Raw genomic sequence first — 20997 nt, 5'->3', positions numbered from 1 at the left:
GCATTCCCTTCACGTACTGTTTTGGTTTTCCATTCCATCCAATCAGGGTGTCTGTGGAAACCAAGTACTATGTCTAAAACGTGAAGTTCATTTCTCAATGACAAAGTGTCAAACTTTCCTCCAGTTCCAGCGGATCCCAGTTTGGGACAGTAATGCAGACAATAAGAGATGCACGTCTCGTAGTTAGAGGGTGTTTCAGAAAGTCGTGTGAAATACCAGCAATGTTGCTGATTACCTTTGAATGACACACACTACAGAAAGAGGAAAGTCTGTATTAAAGCAAGGCATTCAGTCTCCTACAATCATAGGTTTGGATTGGAAGGGACCTTAAAGATCATCCAGTTCCACCCCACTTGCCATGGACAGGGACACCTCCCACCAGACCAGGCTGCTCAACCTGGTCTTCAACACTTCCAAGGACGGGGCAGCCACAACTTCCCTGGACAACCTGTTCCAGTGCCTCACCACCCTCATTGTGAAGAATTTTTTCCTAATGTCTAATCCAAATCTTCCCCGATCCTATCACTACACTTCTATTCCTACCATCAGTACTCTGGCAAGGACAGTAATTTCTTTATAGATAAAGAAAAAATATCTGCCCAGCGGTATTTTCAGTTGTTTGTTACTGGATTTCCCACCAGTTTATCAGTTCAATTAAAAGTTTAAAAAGACAAAGTGGAAAGGCTTCAATGTCTTTCACTCACATCCTTGCTTCGTGAGGATGCTAGATGTTCCTGTGGGGATTTCTGCATCACAACACCTACCTGAACACTGGAAACTGGGAGACAGAGCTAAAGCTCATAAAAATTCATGAGATACATTTCAATGATGTCAACTGGCCCTGGAATTAAACCCTTGTGGTGATGGGGGGACAGGTAAGGCTGAAACGTAGCATTCTGTAAAAATAAAAGCCCTGCATACAGATATGAATATTAAGCTTGAAGGCACTTAAATATAAACTGTTAAAATAATTTCCACACATGAAGTTGGGTGGGGAGGAGATTGTGCCAAAGAGAAGCCCCAAACCTAAAACCATTTCTTTCTTTTGCATTTATTCAAACAATAAAAAGCTGGGCAAGACAGAAAAAGAAAAAAGTAATCTGAAACTTTATTAAATCAAATCTTTCTCCAATCTTTGCCCTAACTACATCAGACTTGGATTCCATCTCTCACTCGAACACTCTTAATGTGAACTTGCTTGTCATGAAATTGCTGCTTTTTCACTGTGTCTGAATAGTGCAGCCATTACAGCACTGTCATTTTCCTTGAGTGTAGCTAGAGTTGTGCACTTCATTGTCACACAACCATACTCAAGTAGATAAGGTTTTATATAATCATCCAAAGAAACTGAAGAAAATACAATAGGCCACAGGGGAGACATTTTCAGACAGACTCTGAAGATTAAAACTATCAAGAGAGCTACTTTAGCTTTGATCTACCATTAGCGTTGCTACTTCAACTATGCCATCTAAACAGGCTTGTCCAGCCTGAAGAAGAGAAGGCTCCGAGAAGACCTTATAGCAACCTTCCAGTACCTGAAGGGGGCTACAAGAAAGCTGGGGAGAGACTGTTTACAAAGGCTTGTAGTGACAGGATGAGGGGCAACGGCTATAAACTGGAGAGGGCAGATTTAGGCTTAATATAAGGAAGAATTTCTTCACCATGAGTGGTGAGGCACTGGAACAAGTTGCCCAGGGAAGCTGTGGCTGCCCCATCCCTGGAGGTGTTCAAGGCCAGGTTGGATGGGGCGTTGGGCAGCCTGATCTAGTGGGAGGTGTCCCTGCCCATGGCAGGGGGGTTAGAACTGGATGATCTTTAAGGTCCCTTCCAACCCAAACCATCCTATGATTCTATGATCTAAATACGTACAGTGACCTTTATAGCACATCACTTGCTTTTGGGAAGTGCTTGCCTCAGTTTTTCAGTATTTCCAAGTCAAAACACTACAAGCTACCTGGCTGCACTGACAGCTCTACCCAACCCTTAAATAACTCCTAATTTCACAGCATTCACAGAATCACAGAATGGTAGGGGTTGGAAGTGACCTCTGGGGATCATCCAGTCCAACCCTCCTGCTAAAGCTGGTCACCAAAAGCTGGTTGCACAGGAAAGTGTCCAGGTAGGTTTTGAATATTTCCAGAGAAGGACATTCTATGACCTCTCTCGACAGCCTGTTCCAATGCTCTGTCCCCCTCACAATAAAGAAGTTTTTCCTCATGTTCAGGTGGAACTTGCTGTGTTTGAGCTTTTGTCTCTTGTGCTGTCCCTGGGTGCTGTTGAGAGGAGTCTTGCCCCATCCTCTTGACAGTTGCCCTTGAGATATTTATAAGCATTGATAAGGCTCCTTCTCAGTCTTCTCTTTTCCAGGTAAGACAGACCCAGATCCTTCAGCCCTTCCTCATGAGACAGATACTCCAGTCCCCTGATCATCTTTGTGGCCCTTCACTGGACTCTCTCCAGTAGTTTCTTGTCTTTCTTGAGCTGGGGAACTCAGAACTAGACACGGTGCTCCAGATAGATACAGACTCACTAGGGCAGAGTAGAGGGGGAGGATAACCTCCCTCAATCTGCTGGCCACTCTCTTCTTAATGCACCCCAAGACACCACTAACCTTCTTGGCCATGAGGGCACATTGCTGGGTCATGGTTAGCTTGTTTTCCACCAGGACGTCCAGGTCTTTCTCCACAGAGCTGCTTTCCAGCAGATCAACCCCCAAGCTGTATTGGTGTAGGAGGTTAATCCTCCTGAGGTGCAGGACTCCACACTTGCCTTAGTTAATCTTCATGAGGTTCCTCCTTGCCCAGCATTCCAGCCTGTCCAGGTCTCACTGGATGGCGTCGCAGCCTTCCAGTGTATCAGCAGATCAGTTTTGCTGTATTGCTTCTTTCCCAACAGGACCAAGGCAAAGAACTCCAGTGCACTGTGCATAAAAACTTACCAAGAGCCACAGAAATTGCTGTGGAGTAAAGGCTGCAGCAACTTATTAAATTTCTGCTTCGACTTTATGCCCCCAAGTCAAGAGGAATAAATAAGAGGAAACTGATGCCCTGCATCTAGAGAGCACTCTCCTTATCCCAGTGATGCACCTGATACACAAACCATATTCTTTAACCTCTCACTCTTGGATCCAGGCCCAACTCGTGGTAAATGGAAGTGACACAATATGAGAAATGGCACTATATAATCAGACCTTTCTGTTGAGCCCAAATAGGAACACAAGAGGATAACATAAAGTGGAAAAGACTGTTCCTTTTTCCCTCAGATAAAAAGGGCGGCTGAACAGGGTGACTCATCCAACACAGTCACTGCACCAAGGAGATGAGATGCTAGTAAAAATACAGATACACTGCTAAAACTTGTTCTGTAGTACTTCTTATGAAACAGTATGGCAAGGGAATAAAGGTGAAAATACCATTAAGGAATAGCCGAGTACCAATTTCACATTAAGGAATAAATAAGTACTGATTTCCCAGAAACTGAAATCCACAAAATAGAGAACTAATGTCACTCCCCTCTGCAGTCATAGAAATAGCAAAGTATTTAAAGTAGCACCTTGCTTCAAATAGTATCCATTACCAGTTGCTTTAGAGGAAGATGCACAAAAAAAATCGTCAGAACAGTTCACTCTCTAAAACGCTGACCATAAGAAAATGCTTTTCTAAATCCTGTCTACTGGAACTTTCTTTCAGGACAAAGAATGAGGGTTTGTATCACCTACGAACAAAGTGAGCTTATGTCTTCTAGAAGAATTTGACCCTATCCCTGTGTGTGCTGATCAGTGCTTGGCTTTGTGGCATTTTGTGATAAGTTCTATCTGATATTTGGCACCAAATGTGCCCAAAGTATTCTGTCTTCTCAGCAGAAAACGGATTGCTGCAGATTAACTTGCTCCCAAATCGTCAGGTCTCCTTAGATCATCTCATTGTCCTCACTAGCAGCAACTACTCATATCCACGATGGGTGATCTAAATGACATCCACTGATAACACTTCTTCAGTACTGAATGATTTCCAAGCTCTACCTTCATTTGTATCCAAACCAGTGTAACACCACACTGTTCTTCTCATCTACAAAAATGCAGTTCCCTTAGTCTTCTAAAGATACCTTGTTGAAAGTTGAAAAATACCTGTAAGTACAACATATACCATTTTTTTCTTTAAGCACACTTTGGTTGACATGTAAAATCAATATAGCAGAAATAAGGTGGCACATTCATCCTCCTGAGACTCTGTGCTGGCTTGCAGATGAAAATAAGCCAATGCAAAGTCTAGAGCATAACTCCAACAAAGAAGAATTAGTTGTCACCAGTAGAACATAGATTTTGTCTTCAAAGTCTACCACAAACCTACACAATAGCAAATTACCAAATTCATTCTAGGACCAGATGTCCTTTATGGTACTCTGATAAACTTTTCTTCTCTCTAGCTAGGTTTGCCGATTTTTCTTACAGGAGTCAGGAATGAAAGACTGAAATGTACTGAACGTTAATAATTATTTTTAGGCTATAGCAGTCAGGCATAAACATTCCTACTTATAAATCAGTTGATTTTGTTCTTGGTTTTAAGAACCATAATGGAAACTAATCCATTACTAATACAGACAGGGCTGTAAATAACAACTTGTGTTTTTATAGCTGAATATAAATAGCAGGACAGAAACTCCTGAAAGAGGAGTTGACTTTTATTATTAATAATAAATGTTTTGCCTTACATAAAAGTTTTCAAGCCTGATGGATTTCAGAGTGTTTCACAGTACAAGCACAGGAAAGAATCAGACAATTCTGGAACAGGGGAGAGCAGATAGCATACTGTACACCTCTCCAAGATTTCTTTTGGGTAAAAACAATGGGAAGTTTGACCTTTGAAAAACAAGTCTTTGAAATGTTTGCAATAAAAACTATCTCTTGGTTCACACTTGCATGTGCTTCAAGTCTCCTTGATAGGAGGGGAGAGAAGTAAAACCAGGTTAAGTACAGACTGTGAGACAAGGAAGGTGATAAGCATGAATGATACCAGAATTGTCTAAATGTGAGGAAAAGGGAGCAAGAAAAAGGCCAGAAATCTGTGCAGAAGCCGAGACTCCCCCGTGGATTTTACGTTGGCATATTTATTAGCAATATATACTGTGCATATATATATATGTGTGTGTGTGTGCACAGAGCCAGAGATGGGACAGCCAAATATGACATCATTCACCAATAAGCTATGATACCAGGCCAAAGAGAACTGGAAAGGATATATGAAAAGCAGCTCTGCCCATGGAGATTTCAGGGACATGTACATTGCATTCACTACTCCCCAGCCACATGAAAAACTTGATGGAAGCATTCAAGCTGCCCAACCATTTTCCCCTTTACTCAGCTTATTCAACAACAACAAAGGCTAAAGCATCCATTACCACTTTTCAGTGCATCACTATTTTTTTCATTGACATATTTTGACTCACAAAGCAAAAGCAGCTTTGAAGAAAGAAAAGGGTAACACACATAGTGAATAGATGTGGAAACAATACAATTGGTAATTGATATTGGATCAGGAAAGAGCTTTCTGTCCTTGGCACTCTTCCCACAACTGAAGCTCCAACATGCTACAACTGTGAGATGGAATAAACACTTGTACCAGTGAAAACAAGCGACAGTAGCTGCTACTTACCATGTACAAATCCTTGTTGATGCCCAGATATTTCCCATTACCACAACCAACATCAGCCACTATTGACCCTTTTGGCAGTGACCTGAGAAACTCCACAATTCGGGGCCATGGGCTGTGTCTGGTACTGCTGAAGTGTCTGGCAATCTCTTCATACACCTTGTGTACATGTTCTTGCTCCAGCTTTGAGGCCTCCTCCTCATTGTGGGGAAACGAAGGTCGTACCTGTGTTTGCTGTCCCTTCTGGCTATCGCAGACAGATGGGTAAACTAGATACACACAAAACCATTTTGTTGAAGTTATTCCCTGTTGGTTAAACTTATTTAGCAAAACAAAATTAAAAGTGAAATATCAAAATGCATAAAGAGCTTCATTCCTCCTTTACCTTTTAAAAACTGAAATGCAGTTCTATATAGCTTGAATCATATGATCACTTAGGTTGGAAAAGACCTCTAAGATCATCAAGTCCAAATAAACAACCTGTCCATGTCTACCAGAGGCTGTTTGCAGGGATCACTCATCCTGCTACGTTAACGAGGTTTGTTTTCAAAACTGAGACAATGTCCCTAATAACAAAGATTATGATGATATCATTGCAATTCAGCCTCTGAAATTCTGTTCTGAGGGCACAAACGGATTTCAATTCCATGTAATCATTGAGTCACCTATGTATTATTATCTGTACTGCCCTAAGGCACTTACATGGCTCTATCATTGCAGATCTGACTGCTTCTCCTCTAATGTACTTAGGTTCACAAAACTGCAGTCCCCTTCAAATAAAAAATAATGAAAACTGTCAGGAACCTGACAAACAGCTACTTCTATTTTGTTACACTGTTCCAGCATTTGAGGTCCCAATGAAATGCAGGATCCCAAATTACTTGCCTGGTTCTGGAGCAAGGCAAACAACTTCCCACCTTCCTGTATAGTGAAACTCCAGCAACCACACAGATGCAATCAGCTGAAGCCACACAGTTGACCTAACTCTGAACCACTCAGGAACAGCTACTACCAAAACTACTCAAAGGGATAAAACAGTTTGCTCCAAAAAAATGCTTACACATTGGTGATAAATAACAGTTTTGAGTTGAAGATCACCTCAAGACACTTACTGCAATTGCAAGGGCTTCTCCTCACTTTCCTGAATGTAAATGATGTCCTTGTTCCCCTTCGATTTAGTGTTAAATCTCCAACGTCAGCAGTGATTGTTCCAACCCTTTGCCCAAGCTCAGATGCTTGAATGACATCGTATTTTCGGGGTGTAATCCTAAACAAAATAAAAGAATAATTTAATTTGCATCAGAAAAAAAACCAATCCATCTTCATAAGAAGGCAATTTTTAAATACTGTGACAAGTGTGATTAAAACAATCCATTTAATGTACTGCTGCTTCTCAGTTTTCAACTTATTCAATTTCAGAGGAAAAAAAGAGGAGCTGACACAAACTAATGACATTAATTAAATGCTATTTAATTGCAAGTAATAGCATTTCCCTTCCCTTTCTTCCACAAAGTTTCATTGTTTATTCTTCTGGGACTTCTATTTTTAATATATTTATTTTCTTTCAAAAAATGCATTTTTTTAAAGATAAAATACACTACTAAAAATGGTGTCAGTGAGTATAAAAGTGTGGAATTGGCTTAGCTCTCCAGTACCAGATTGGAGCTTCTTTTTACAAATGGGCCTCTCCAACGAATTCTGCTTTGCAACAGAATTTCTTTTCCATTTACTGAGAACTGAAGATCCAAAGCATGTAGCACTTGGGAGTTTTGCTAAAATGCCTAAGGGAAGAAATTCTGCTGTAGATCTTTCTTGACCAAAATTGATCTATCAATCAAGCAAACTGAGAGCAGAGTTTTTTATGCTACTTCTGGATTTGGAAATTATCTCTATGGAACACAAAATAAGGACAAAATTCATAAAATTAAAGTGATTTGGGACTTCCTTAGAGGGTCAAGAGTTTCAAATTATTTTATGCAGAAGTTTAAGTTACGAAAAAGTACCAAACCCAACACTTTTTCATAGGTCTACAAATGGATGTCTCTCAAAGCTGAGAAGAGGAAAATAAGTAAGTAAAACGTGGAACACAACATAAGAAAGAGAAACAGCTGCACCCATATGTAGTTTCCCATCACTCACACATCCAAGATGCTCTTGGAACAAACTGGAAACTCTTCAGGGATATAGTTTAGCACTTCAAAGCTGTTACTGTCACACTGAAATAATTCCTGAACTTAGTCATCAAGGAGATTAATGCAGAAACTTCCTCAAAGAAAAAAAAAAAACCATCTCTAAGGAATTGGCCTCTCAGTGAAACCCCTTCAGAACTGCTGACTTCAAAGCACTTGACTCCCAGCATGACAAACTCTCAGTACAAAACTGACTTCCGTATTGGTTAACTGAATTTAACCCTCACAGACTGAGCCAAAGGGGGGGAAAAACATCTTCTATCTTTTGATAAATTCAGTTTCCTGTCAGACTTCTACTGGAACTTTTTTGCAGGCCCCATGAAACTGCTGACCAGAGCCTGAACTCAACCAAGAAGAATGATCCAAATGCCAAGAAGGCAGCCTGCAGCCTGACTGACATTCCTAGGTGTTGCTGTATGCCATCTTTCCTACTGCAGGGAAGCTTATCTCTAATCTAGTCACAGGGAAAAAAAGTGCCAATCCTTTCCGTCTGGAAATCAAGAAACAGCACACTGGTGCTCAATCTACATGTTGCAAAAAGGAGACATGGAGCAGCAGAATGGAAATCTCCCAAAGTTAGCCACAGAAAGGATGGGTTTTAATAAAGAACTGCTTGTTCATGGCACATAATGAAGCTATGATCAAATAATCAGCTGAGGATGCCCACTTCCTGGACAGGAGAACTTAAAATCTCAAGTTTGTAGATTTTCTGTTTGAATTTCTTCTGTATCCACAGCAAGAAGCCAAGCATTTTCCAAAATAACATTTCAGAAATAAGTCTTCTTTTTCAAGGTTCTAGTTTCAACCTATGTAATTTCCATTTGCCTATATGACAAGCAGGAACTCTAGATAAAGGCCGGGCTAAAACCAGGAGACCCAATTTCAAAAATAAAGTGCTGCACATTCTCTTGCTTGGCATACAGTTGTTTTACTATTGCAGCATCGGGAATGGTTTTTTGCCAGGTTACCCAACCACAAACTAACCTCATCAGAAATAACATCATAAATGAGCCTCAGCAGAAAAGCTGTAATTTTACTTTCACCTCTGGGACGAAACACCAGCACATCATCTTTTGCTCTCCTTGATGACACTGTATAGTTTATTTCTCAACCATATGCTCTCTTTCAGAGAGAACAGAACAAAAATCCTTTTCTTGTGTGCTTTCTTAACAGGGTCAAAACGAAGTCTCTAATTCCCTTGGCATCCAAATATACACTGAAAACATTTCCAGAACAACTCCAAAACTGAACCTTTTGCTCTCTAATTTGACTTCTGAGGAGTAGATGAAAGGCATCACAAATCATCTTAAAAATATCCTGACAATGATGTATGCAAATGAATTTACTACAGTTGCTCGCTGGGTGATTAATCTTTTTTATTACAATAGTACGCTCCAGTAGCATGGTGAGAAGCTTACATCACTTAAATATCTTGACCCTCTACTGCTTTTAAAAATATACAGAAAACCTGTTTTCAGGAAAGGTGGACAAGCACTGGGAAGGGAATAACTTACATGAGTAGAACAATCTGGAATTTTCATTTTAAATGTAGTTTATGTCATTTATTCTCAAAAGAATCACTTGAAGGTACAAGTGAATTAAGCAATAACCTTATGTCAATTCTTAGTAGGCAGGTTTACTACCCCAACTTGAATGCCTGCTAGCATGTACCACAAGTGCCCTGTGTGCATCCTTCCCTCTCTGGGGAGCTTGGCTGCCCAGAACCAGCTTGGGAAGAGTAGTGTTTGTGGCCCTTGGAGAAAGCTTCATGAGGACAGAATAAGCAGCTTAGAATGCTGGTATCAGTGTTCAGTCTTGGATAGCAAAAAAGAATTTCACTGCCCTGGGCTTCCATAACGAAGAAGTACCCGGTGCTTTTTACAACTGTTTAATGATGGACTGTACAGGTGGTATAAGCACTCTATAAAAACGAGCAACGTAAAGGTCATTGGGATGTTCATGTTCATTCTTCTTCATAATACAAATTAACCAGTAGAATTACAAGGCAGAAAATCTTCTGCCAATAAAAGGATTTGATATTTAATTTACATAGAATGTAATCAGTGTCTCCAATTGACTGATGTAACCAATGACAGCGTGGGTCAAACAAAGGAAGAAACATTTACCATGGGCATTTCTGTCCAATGTAAGAGTTTCCATGAAGTGAGACTTCTGGACTTCGGTAAAGCTTCTCACACAGTCCCCCACAACATCCTCCTCTCCAAATTGTAGAGATATAGATTTGGTGGGTGGCCTGTTCACTTGATATGAAACTGGTTGGATGGTCGTATTCAAATAGTAGTCAATGGCTCAAAGTCCAGATGGAGATCAGTGACAAGTGGTGTCCCTCAGGGGTCCATACCGGGACCGGTGCTATTTCATATTTTCATCAATGATAATGACAGCAAAAGTCTGACCAGCAGGTCAAGGCAGGTGATTCTGCCCCTCTATTCCTCTCTTGTGAGACCTCATCTGAAGTACTGTGTCGAGTTCTGGAATCCTCAATGTAAGAAGGATATGGAACTGTTGGAACGGGTCCAGAGGAGGCTACAAAGACAATCCAAGGGCTGGAGCACCTTCCATACGAGGACAGGCTGAGAGAGTTGGGGTTGCTCAGCCTGGAGAAGAGAAGGTTTCAGGGAGACCTTATAGCAACCTTCCAGTACCTGAAGGGGCTACAAGAAAGCTGGGGAGGGAGGGTTTACAAAGGCTTGTAGTGGTATGACTAGGGACAACGGGTATAAACTGAAGAGGGGAAGATTTAGGCTTAATATAAGGAAGAATGTCTTCACCATGAGGGTCATGAGGCACTGGAACAGGTTGCCCAAGGAAGCTGTGGCCGCCCCATCCCTGGAGGTGTTGAAGGCCAGGCTGGATGGGGCCTTGGGCAGCTTGATCTAGTGGGAGGTGTCCTTACCCATCGCAGGGGATTTGGAACTAGATGACCTTTAAGGTCCCTTCCAACCCAAACTAATCTAGTATTCTAGGATTCCAAGTGCACTACTGTCACTTTCAGAACTCACTGAGATTTTAGCCTTTTTGCCAATTTCAGGGCTCCTATTGTCACTGTCTCCCAGTGCTACATGACTTTAAAAGCATATATTCAAGCTCTACAATAAGGAAAGCCTCAAGACATATTTCAAGAAATCTCTTTTCCAGGATCTCAAACCTGCAATGCAGGCTTATCAGTAGTTAAAAGAGTCCCTAAAGCAGCTCAGAAGAGCTCAGGAAGATCACCCTTTACACCCTCAAACCCTCTGTACAGGGGAAGTCATTCACTTAAACAAGCCCTTCTCTAAAGCCTTTGGCACATGTGATCCAATGGGAAAGGCTGTGGGCTGAAAAGAGAGAATGGGAATAGTGAAGCTAGTTGCACCACAATCAGTTCTTTGCCAGCTCAGTAGCACAGGTAGAGGACTTTCACTCTGCAGCTGTAAGTAAGTGATTTCTGAGCTAAACTTCACTTGTGACAGCAGCACAAAACTGCAGCTCAGGGACTTGTGATTAGCTTTCTCAAATCCTCTATTTTATCAATTTAACCTGAGCAGCACCTGAGCAGTGCAGTGAATTTGTATAGTAATTATAAAACTTTACTTGATGTCTTTCAATGCAATTTTAAATACAGAATGTTATTACAACAAAACCCCAAACTATATTATCCTTCTATAGCAGCCACACAGTGACTCTTACACGTACCCATGTGTCCACAGGTATCTGGATTCTCCAGTCAACACCAATAAACTGCATCGGGGCAGCATAATTGCCACCGTATGGCCATCAGGGTGTTTGAAATCCATCACAATCTAAAACGAAACAAAATCAGCCACTGTGAATGTTCATGACTTACAGAGCTTCATATACACATCAGGCATTCTGAAGTCCTAGGTTTGTTTGCTTCTTCAATGCGTTCATCAGAATATTGCCATGGAACAGCTACGTATTTCCTAGGGATGAGAAAGCCTGCAGGACTTTGTCCTTAAGGTCTCTCGCATCAACACTGCGCTCAAAAATCTGAGGCAGTCACAAATATATTTCTCCCTACACACACACAGATACATAAAATGAAAATACTAAAATAACTATTTTTTTTCACAGTAATAGCTTCCTTTATGAGAACATGGTAGCATTGTTTAATCTCTGTGTGTACTTGCAAAGTAGGAGGGGATTACTACCCCTCAACTGAAGGCACCTACATAAGAAGAGAGGGCTCCTTTGCTCTATCTCAGGCATCTGAAAAGATAGGTACCTGGGCTAAGGCAGTCAGCTACTCTCTTTTTGTGAATTCCATGCAGAAAGAGACAAATAGCTCCACAGAGTGATTCATCCCAGCCTGAAAGCTGGAGCTAAGTGGTGTGGGAAATGACCCTATGCCCTCCGGCAATGCCTATCCATTCACAGCAGATTGAGCTGAGATAATTAACTCAGAGTAGGGACATAACATTTAGACGACCAGTATTAGGTGAGAGAAATCATTTCCAACCTGCCCACATTCTTGGAGGTTTGCAAGCACACAAGCACATGCAGTCTCTCAAGATGCTGACTAACATGCCAACTACCATACTGCCCTTTCATTATTGGCCACCTGGCTCCTAGCCGTGGCAATACACGAGGTAACGCTTTCAGCTTCGTTCCAATTTCACAGCCCAGATGGCAGTGCTACATTTTGCTTCTGCTTGGACTAGGAATGTTATCCTTTTACATTTCCCAAACGAGAGAAACTCTTGCGGTGGAAAAGAAGGAGCAGGCCGTTTAAGCAAGCCAAATGACTTACAGAAGACTTATCAATAAAAGAAAAGTGGTCAAGAAGCATTCAAGCCACTGGTTCCAGATACACTGGAGGATCAGCACCATGGAAGTGCTGCCACCTGATATGTAACCTCTCCCTCATCCCATCAGGGCGAAGGGGAATAAGCAAATGGCTGTGTGGTATTTAGCTGCCTGCTGGGTTAAACCACAACAGCGATTTAAAAGCAGACTTTCTCCAGTATGCCAGATCGAAACAAATTAAGCAGTTCTGGTTCTGCATACAGATCTGTTTAACAAAGAGAAAACGGTGGTGCAATGATCAGTCATTCAGCACAAAACAATGGTAAGACAGAAACAAGACAGAGACCAAATAAGCAAGACTTAAACACTACGGATTACCACTTAGAACATTAGCTATTTAATGCTGTGCATGTTGGAGCAAACTACAATGGCATTTACATTCTTACGAAAAAAAAATATTTACATTGTAGTACCACCCACACAAAGTGACCCAGCTTCTCCTGTCGAGTTATCTAAATTTAAGGCAAGAAATGTGGAGAGTGATCAAAAGTGGGGCTGAAAGAAAAGGGGAGATACAGGGGAAGAGGAATGAAGCCTACTTATAAGCTCTAAGTAATGACTATGAGACACTTCAATAGCTAAACAAATAGATGAATAGTGAATACACTCATAGAATGATTTGGGTCAGAAGGGACCTTAAAGATCATCCAGTTCTTTGCCCAAGGCTGCAACCAACCTGGCCCTGAACACCTCCAGGGTTGGGGCAGCCACAACTTCCCTGGGCAATGTGTGACAGTGCCTCACCACTCTCAGCATGAAGAATTTCTTCCTAATGTTCAATCTAAATCTTCCCCTCTCCAATTTAAAGCCATTCCCCTTTACCCTATCACTCCATGCCTTTGCCAAAAGTCCCTCTCCAGCTTTCCTGTAGCCCCCTTCAGATACTGCAAGGTTGCTATAAGGTCTTCCCAGAGCCTTCTCTTCTCCAGGCTGAAAAACCCCAACTCTCTCAGGCTGTCCTCACAGCAGAACTGCTCCAGCCCTCTGATCACTTCTTCCCTTGCATTTAGAAATTTCTTCTAGATATCCTCAAACAAGCATGAGGAAATGAAGGAGAAAACACAGTGGCTTCATGATCTGATCAGGAGGCTGCCCCATAAAACATGACCAACTGCAAGCTTCTATAAAAAGATGTAGCCATCTGGCAAGAAATCAGAAGATGACTAATCAGGACCAGCAAGTAATGCAATGAAAAGCACCTTGAATACTGAGTTCAATTCTCTGTGCCCCTCACCACAAGAAGGATGTTGAGGCTCTGGAGCGAGTCCAGAGAAGAGCAACGAAGCTGGTGAGGGGGCTGGAGAACAGGCCTTATGAGGAGTGGCTGAGAGAGCTGGGGTTGTTTAGCCTGGAGAAGAGGAGGCTGAGGGGAGACCTCATTGCTCTCTACAACTGCCTGAAAGGAGGTTGTAGAGAGGAGGGAGCTGGCCTCTACTCCCAAGTGACAGGGGACAGAACAAGGGGGAATGGCCTCAAGCTCCGCCAGGGGAGGTTTAGGCTGGACATCAGAAAAAAATTTTTCATGGAAAGGGTCATTGGTCACTGGAACAGGCTGCCCAGGGAGGTGGTTGATTCACCATCCCTGGAGGTGTTTAAGGCACGGGTGGATGAGGTGCTGAGGGGCATGGGTCTTTTCCAACCTAGTGGTTCTCTGTGTGTGTGTGTGTATGCGTGAAAAGCAAAGAAGCGAGGAGTGAAGTTGTTGGATGAAATGAGTGAGATGGTATTTCCACCTCTCTTTTGCCTCTTTGAGGTCAGGTGTGAGGGGACAAGAGACTGGATTCATCAGAAGTATGTCAGAATAAAGTGAACATGAAACTGCGTCCAAATTCCTTACAAAACTGTCCTTCTAGCTATATCAATAGCAACTACAAAGGCCTGTTCTTGCAGATGATGTTGAAGAAGTGCACTTTCTCCAAGAGTCAGCAATTGTCAGACCTACAGGGTCTCCTACACTTCCAGTTCCCATTTCCCTTCAGGGCTCAGAAGAGGACCTCATTCCCTTTCAATTCCCTGCACGTCAGACTCTATATGAAGCAGCAGGAAACAGTTCCTCCAGCTCCCTGCCTTATCCGTTGCTTTACATCATACATCTCAAACTGGTTTCCCTGCCAACTGCATGGCCTCAGAGACTCTTGGCAGAAGATGTTCCTCAAACCCTGTCCGGTAATCAACTCTGCTCGAAACAGCAGAGGTTCAGAGTGCTCTATGACAAATAGCAGCCTGGGAATGAGAGACCACACAACTATCCCTGGTAGCTGGATTTTCAGGCTAGAAATAGCAGAAACATAGCAGACTGTGAAAGAGGAGAGCATGAACTTCTGGCTGAATTTCAGCTACGCTAAGCCAACAAGAAATATATAAACCAAAATTTCTGATGGTGTAGAATTTGAGACTGGAAAGCAGAAGATTATCTATGTATCATCTGGCAAGTCCAGTCCTCACCAGCACGGGATTCCAGCTCTGTGGCTGATCCTTGCTTGTCTTTACTACCATCTCATACTGCTTCCCTTCTGAACTAATTTCATCCTCATGATGAGCTGTGATGATTTGGGGGTGAAATATAAATGAAGGATTAATTTACTTGCAAATAGGCAATGGCTTTAATTAATTAGCAGTAATTGGAAGAGTCAAAAATCCAAATTCAAAACTGACGTTTGCTTGTGAAGCAGCGAGATCCTCTGCTAGAATATATTGCAGTTTGCACTTTATCAACAATAAATTTGACATTGCAAGTCAGACAGAGAACCAAATTTAAGGAATCAGCTGTGAAGAGCTGAAGAAAATTAGTGCAATTCCTATGCTTCATTCCTTTATCTAGAATAACTGCATCTGAATGCTTAAAACCAGCCACCTTCTTCTATCCCTTGTTTACAGTACAGTAAAGAACATTTAACCCAGAAGGGTTTTTGAAGAACTCTGTTCTTATCTCTGAAAAGCCTATTACTGACTGAAGTAGATAACATTCCCACACTCCTATATGTGTCTTCATCCTGGCAGAACATTCTAAATTAGCACTGTCGCAAACACGCACACAAAAGATTAATGCATTTGGCCCTCTTTTTAATTTACTAAGGACTTGCAATCAATAAAGGAACTCTGCCACTGCTGAATCAATCTGCTTCATGACAGCTTTGCTCCACAGGAGCTATTTCCAATTACTATTTTTGTTTTTACCTATTTCCTTTTTTCTTTTAGGTGGCAGAGTCAATAAAGATCAAATTTCCAGCTAGTCCATGGCGCATCATCCAGGGATTACATTCAAAAATAACAATAAAAAAACAGTGGATGCTTTGCTCTTACACAACTTTTACCTTCTTTCTTTGTTCTATGGAAAAAGCATGTCTATAAATATACCAAAAATACTTAAAAGAAACAAACAGCTAATAATACCTACATGTGGATTAGATATCTTGCCGTGATGCCAGGTTAAGAGCGAGCGTGTATGACGAGGGAGCAAACAAAGCAGTAAACAGCTTTCAAGGATGGTTAAACATCAAAGCAAAGCAACACTTGCATCACGAACATTGCTCTGGTGGCAAAACATGCAGCAAAGGGCAAACCTCAAAAAAGAATCCAGCCTAAAAGTAAAGAAGAAAGCAAGTATGTTTTTCTTCACTCCTCAGGGAATGAGAAGCCTGCACTGCCTTTCAGTGCAGAGGTACTGTACGTCATAAAAGTCCAGGAGGATGGAGGTGAATGACTTATCTCTGTTGTACTCCAATCAGTTCTCAAGAGACCCCACGTGGAGTACTGTGTCCTGTTCTGGAACCCTCACCATAAGAGGGATATGGAACTGTTGGAACGGATCCAGAGCAAGGCTACAGAGAACATCAGAGGGCTGGAGCACCTCTGCTATTAGGACAGGCTGAGAAAGCTGGGGTTGTTCAGCCTGGAGAAGAGAAGGCTCCACGGAGACGTTCCAGTGACCTTCCAGTACCTGAAGGGGGCCGACAAGAAGGCTCGGGAGGGACTTTTTATAAGGGCATGTAGTGACAGGAGGAGAGCGAAGATTTAAATTTAGATTAGTGGATGCCCCTCCCTGGAAATGTTCAAAGCCAGGCTGGATGGGGCCTTGAGCAGCCTAGTCTGGTGGCAGGAGTCCCTACACATGGCAGGGGGGTTGGAACTGAATGATCTTTAAGGTCCCTTCCAACCCAAACCATTCTATGATTCTACAATTCTATGACTGGTCTATCAAATAAGTAATGATCCAAAAGCAAAACAGAAATAATGTAATGAGGCTATAAAAACAATGTCAATAAGGATTTCACTGCTACAGCATGGATCGACGACATTGTTTTTCTAAGCTTTGTCTCTGATGCAATTTATATTTGATGATAATACACTACCTTAGATGAAACATACTCTAAAACTAAAAAAGTGCAATGTGGAATGCTTCTCACGTCTCTGACATTATTTACTGAATTTTCAGAGAGCAAAGACACATTATCAGCCTACACAACAGTTTCCCACCTGTAAAACAGATGAAAAAGAATGTCTACTTCAAAGACAGCTGAGAGGTTTAAAGCCCACACATGGTGCTTGAACAACACAGTGGGGCTCTATGCAGAGACAAGAGCCTGCTGGCTCACAGGGCTGAGGCAATCAATCAGCAATACAGAGTGCCTTTTACTGCAAACTCCATGCTGCATTCCAAAATCTGGAATTCAGAAAAATGCTGAATTTTAAGGGAAAAGAGAATGGGATTATGTTCTCTGAATAATCCACATAATAGGAAATCTATCTTCAGTGACCTACATTGATATTTGCATTTTATATCATGGCCTTTAGCCACACTTCAGAAAATGGGTGCAACATTGACAATCACAATGATGAAATAATTCGGTACTGCCTACCTCAAAATTTTCTCAACACGTGCACACACCTTTTCCATATCAGATTTATGCCAAAGCACACCATCTCTTCCTAAGCCTGCTTATCTACTTAGCCACTATGGTGATGCTACTCAGATGTTTAATACAATTACTTCACTTTCTTTCTTCAAAAATTGTATTCCATTTTCCATCCACGTGCAAAGCACTACTGTCTTCCTGAATTTTCTGTGTCATTTTAAATATCTATTTATTCCTCTTAATTGAAGTTTAGGATATGAATGTTTACTAAGTGTTTCAATATACGCCCAGTAATACATTCTTTTCTCTTGGGGTCTCACCGTCTTACGATTTAATGATAACCCCAAAGAGGAGAGTGTATCCACTGAACCACCTACCAGCATGTCTCCTAGCTATTACATCTTCTATTACTTCTCCCAAGTGACAGGGGACAGGACAAGAGGGAATGGCCTCAAGCTCCACCAGGGGAGATTTAGGCTGGACATTAGGAAAAAATTCTTCACAGAAAGGGTCATTGGGCACTGGAACAGGCTGCCCAGGGAGGTGGTTGAGTCACCTTCCCTGGAGATGTTTAAGGCACGGGTGAATGAGGTGCTAAGGGGTATGGTTTAGTGTTTGATAGGAATGGTTGGACTCCATGATCCCGTGGGTCTCTTCCAACCTGGTTATTCTATGATATGCCGTTGACTCCATCATACAAATTCTCTTGTTGTCTGTACTCTGTTTACAAGATGGAGGTAGCACACAAGAAAAGGACAACTACTGTGATTTCCAAACTAACTCCTGTTGGATGGAGGACGTTCCAATCCTCTGCAGACGTTGACACAGGTAACTGGAATAGACACCATGTCTTGATGTCCACCAACTCCAAGTTGTTAAAAGCGTTTCAATAACACCAACCAGGAGAGCTGAGATATGCCATTAACTCCCCTCCTGTGCCTCATCCTGATCACTGCCACTAAAGAATAACTGCAGTGCTGAAATTTAGCCATTCTGGGAAAATCTACATTTATAAACAAAAGATGATTAGAGAGAATCTCCAGTCCTGAGGCCAAGTGATCCAATACTGCCTCAGGTCCATGCTGCTTGGAGGTATGCCACGAAGTATGGTTATTATTTGCAGCTCAAGGGGTTTGAAGTGTTTTAAGAACTGTGCTGCAACTCACTATCCTGGAGTTTCACAGCACAAAACAGGAAAGTGTTATATCTCTTAGGAGACAGCACAAGTGAGGGAAAAAGGGGCAGGATGAAAGTGCATCAGCTGAAGGGAATAAAACATTATGTAGTCTCATCCACCCTGTCTTTTGAGGACAGTTGTCATATGAACTAAGCCTAAAACCACACTTCTGTTATGCCTTGGAGAAACTTGGCTCCATACTTTGAGTAAGACTACAACAGGAAAAACTGCTCAGGTCCCGTGGTTTATACCAAATTAGGGTAAAAGTAGTTTACCGATTTATTAACATCACTTAACTACTAATGAGTTATGCATTGAACAAAAGCGTCACCAAAATGACAGACAAACCAAAGCACGAGATGCCCCCTCCCTGGCAGTGTTGAAGGCCAGGCTGGGTGGGGCCTTGAGCAGCCTGATCTGGTGGGAGGTGTCCTTGCCCATGGCACGGGGGTTTGAAACTAGATGATCTTTAAGGTCCCTTCCAACCCAAACCTGCCTGTGAAATGTTTATGAACACTCTATACATTTCAAAACAGCCTTCATAACTAATCCCCAAAGCTCTAATCCCCCAGCGTCCCCAACTACGTGCACACTATCTCCTTGGTGACTATGTGAGCCACCGGCACTCATCCCTCCCCTGGTAACGGGGGCTTCCCTACTCACACACCCCTCCAGCAAGACGTGAGTGCACACACCAGTGACAAAGGCCACCCCAGGCTCACATACAGGCACTCCAGGTGTGCGTTTCATCTGCAGCACCCTGTGCTGTCACCCCACTAGCTGGATGCTGGCTTCTTGTGGTGTCCAACAGGGTGGCTGCACTGCTCAGCAGAAGCTGGGATGCTGGTAGTACTGCTCGCAGCATCACACTGAGTTTTGACTGCTGCTGTTCCCACTCCAAGGACTCTCCCTGCTGCTACAAGTTTTTGTGCTTCACCCATACATCTTCTCAAGCTGACTCTTCTTTGTTTCAAAAGCCTCTTTGTAAATCTAGGGTTGCTGTTTAATCTTGCTGAATGCACAGCCAGACTAAAAGAAGAACAAAACAAACCTAATCCATTAGAGACTACCCATCAAATATGCCAGTTCCTACTAACTCTAAAAGTATCAAGTTTCTTTTGTAGGTATAACTTCACCAGCGACCTTCCCAGATCATTATCTGTGTTAAAGCTCCATGTTGAATATCAGACTCTTACAGTAAAATGAAATAGTTGCATTGCCATTGCTTCCCTCTCTGTCACCACAAGTATAAATTTCTACTTTTCAGAAAAAGCTGTCTAACCTCAGCCTGCAACCTTCATGTCCTTTTTGTGAATCCAGGGACAAAGAATCAAGCCAGTTCTCAAAAACATTGAATTCAATTCAATTTCACTAACATTCCATTTTCATTCTTTAAATTGCCTCCCTACCTCTTAGCTTAAACTCTTTTAGAACACAGAAGCAAGAGTCCGAAGCCGTTAGTCTTAATTTAATTTCTTTTATTGACTTAGCTTTCTCTGCGATATTTTCCTTTCTCTCAGTCATAAGTCTTACCTCACATCCATGGGTGCCTCTGCACTGACATCCAGGGAACTGCATCCACCTACACCGGGGTAGAACGTGCCCCAAATATATGACGTTACTAATTTTCCTTTCCAAAGGAAAGGAAATTTCAAAGATTTTGTATCATTTGCTCTCTAATAGAGTACAGTTCAATGGAAGGGGCAAAGAGGACTCTTGCACATGATGATCCAAGTGGTTAAAGATATAATGCCCAGACATCACAAGAAAGCAGTTCTGCATCCTCAAATACATCTTCTCAGAGTTGCATTTTATGTATTACTTAATGTTCTGAAAGCTAGTAACTACAGAATCCTAGAATGGTGTGGGTTGGAAGGGACCTTAAAGATCATCTAGCCCAACCCCCTGCCACAGGCAGGGATATCTTCTGCTAGATTAGGTTGCTCAAAGCCTCAACCATCCTGACCTTGAATGCAATTTGGCTTTACATTTTTAATGCTGTACAAAATGCCCACCAAGAACTATACAAATCCCTACAACACAGATGCAGCTGTTCTGTAACGAGTACAACCTTGTACACAAGCATGATGACACTGACAGGATTCTGGTGTGCACAACTGTACACGGTGCTGTGGCATATCTGTAACCCTTTCACAAATTAAAAACTTGCAAGTTCTCAAAACATCTTCAATATCTAAGTAGAAGAGGAAATACTTCAGTGTTCAAAAAGAGCACATTACCTTTTAAAATCACTGATAATTTACAAGGATTTGTGGAAACACTACAGGCAGCAGCATTTT

At 42.0% G+C, this 20997-nt stretch overlaps 1 protein-coding gene across 4 annotated transcripts in view; it reads right to left on the bottom strand.

Annotated features, from left to right (window-relative positions):
- ALKBH8 (alkB homolog 8, tRNA methyltransferase) overlaps positions 1-20997 on the bottom strand; it is a 55141-nt gene that overhangs the window by 6082 nt on the left and 28062 nt on the right. For all 4 annotated transcript variants that reach the window (XM_069883501.1, XM_069883502.1, XM_069883500.1 and 1 more), the window contains 3 exons: positions 11534-11640; positions 6761-6915; positions 5652-5917 (listed from right to left, as the gene is read on the bottom strand). In XM_069883501.1, the coding sequence (XP_069739602.1) occupies positions 5652-5917; positions 6761-6915; positions 11534-11640 (528 nt within the window). The remainder of the gene's footprint in view (positions 1-5651; positions 5918-6760; positions 6916-11533; positions 11641-20997) is intronic.

The sequence above is a fragment of the Phaenicophaeus curvirostris genome, chromosome 1, assembly GCF_032191515.1.
Source record: "Phaenicophaeus curvirostris isolate KB17595 chromosome 1, BPBGC_Pcur_1.0, whole genome shotgun sequence".
Lineage (NCBI taxonomy): Eukaryota > Metazoa > Chordata > Aves > Cuculiformes > Cuculidae > Phaenicophaeus > Phaenicophaeus curvirostris.
Note: the sequence above shows the minus strand (reverse complement) of the source record. Positions and strands in the feature narration are given on the sequence as shown.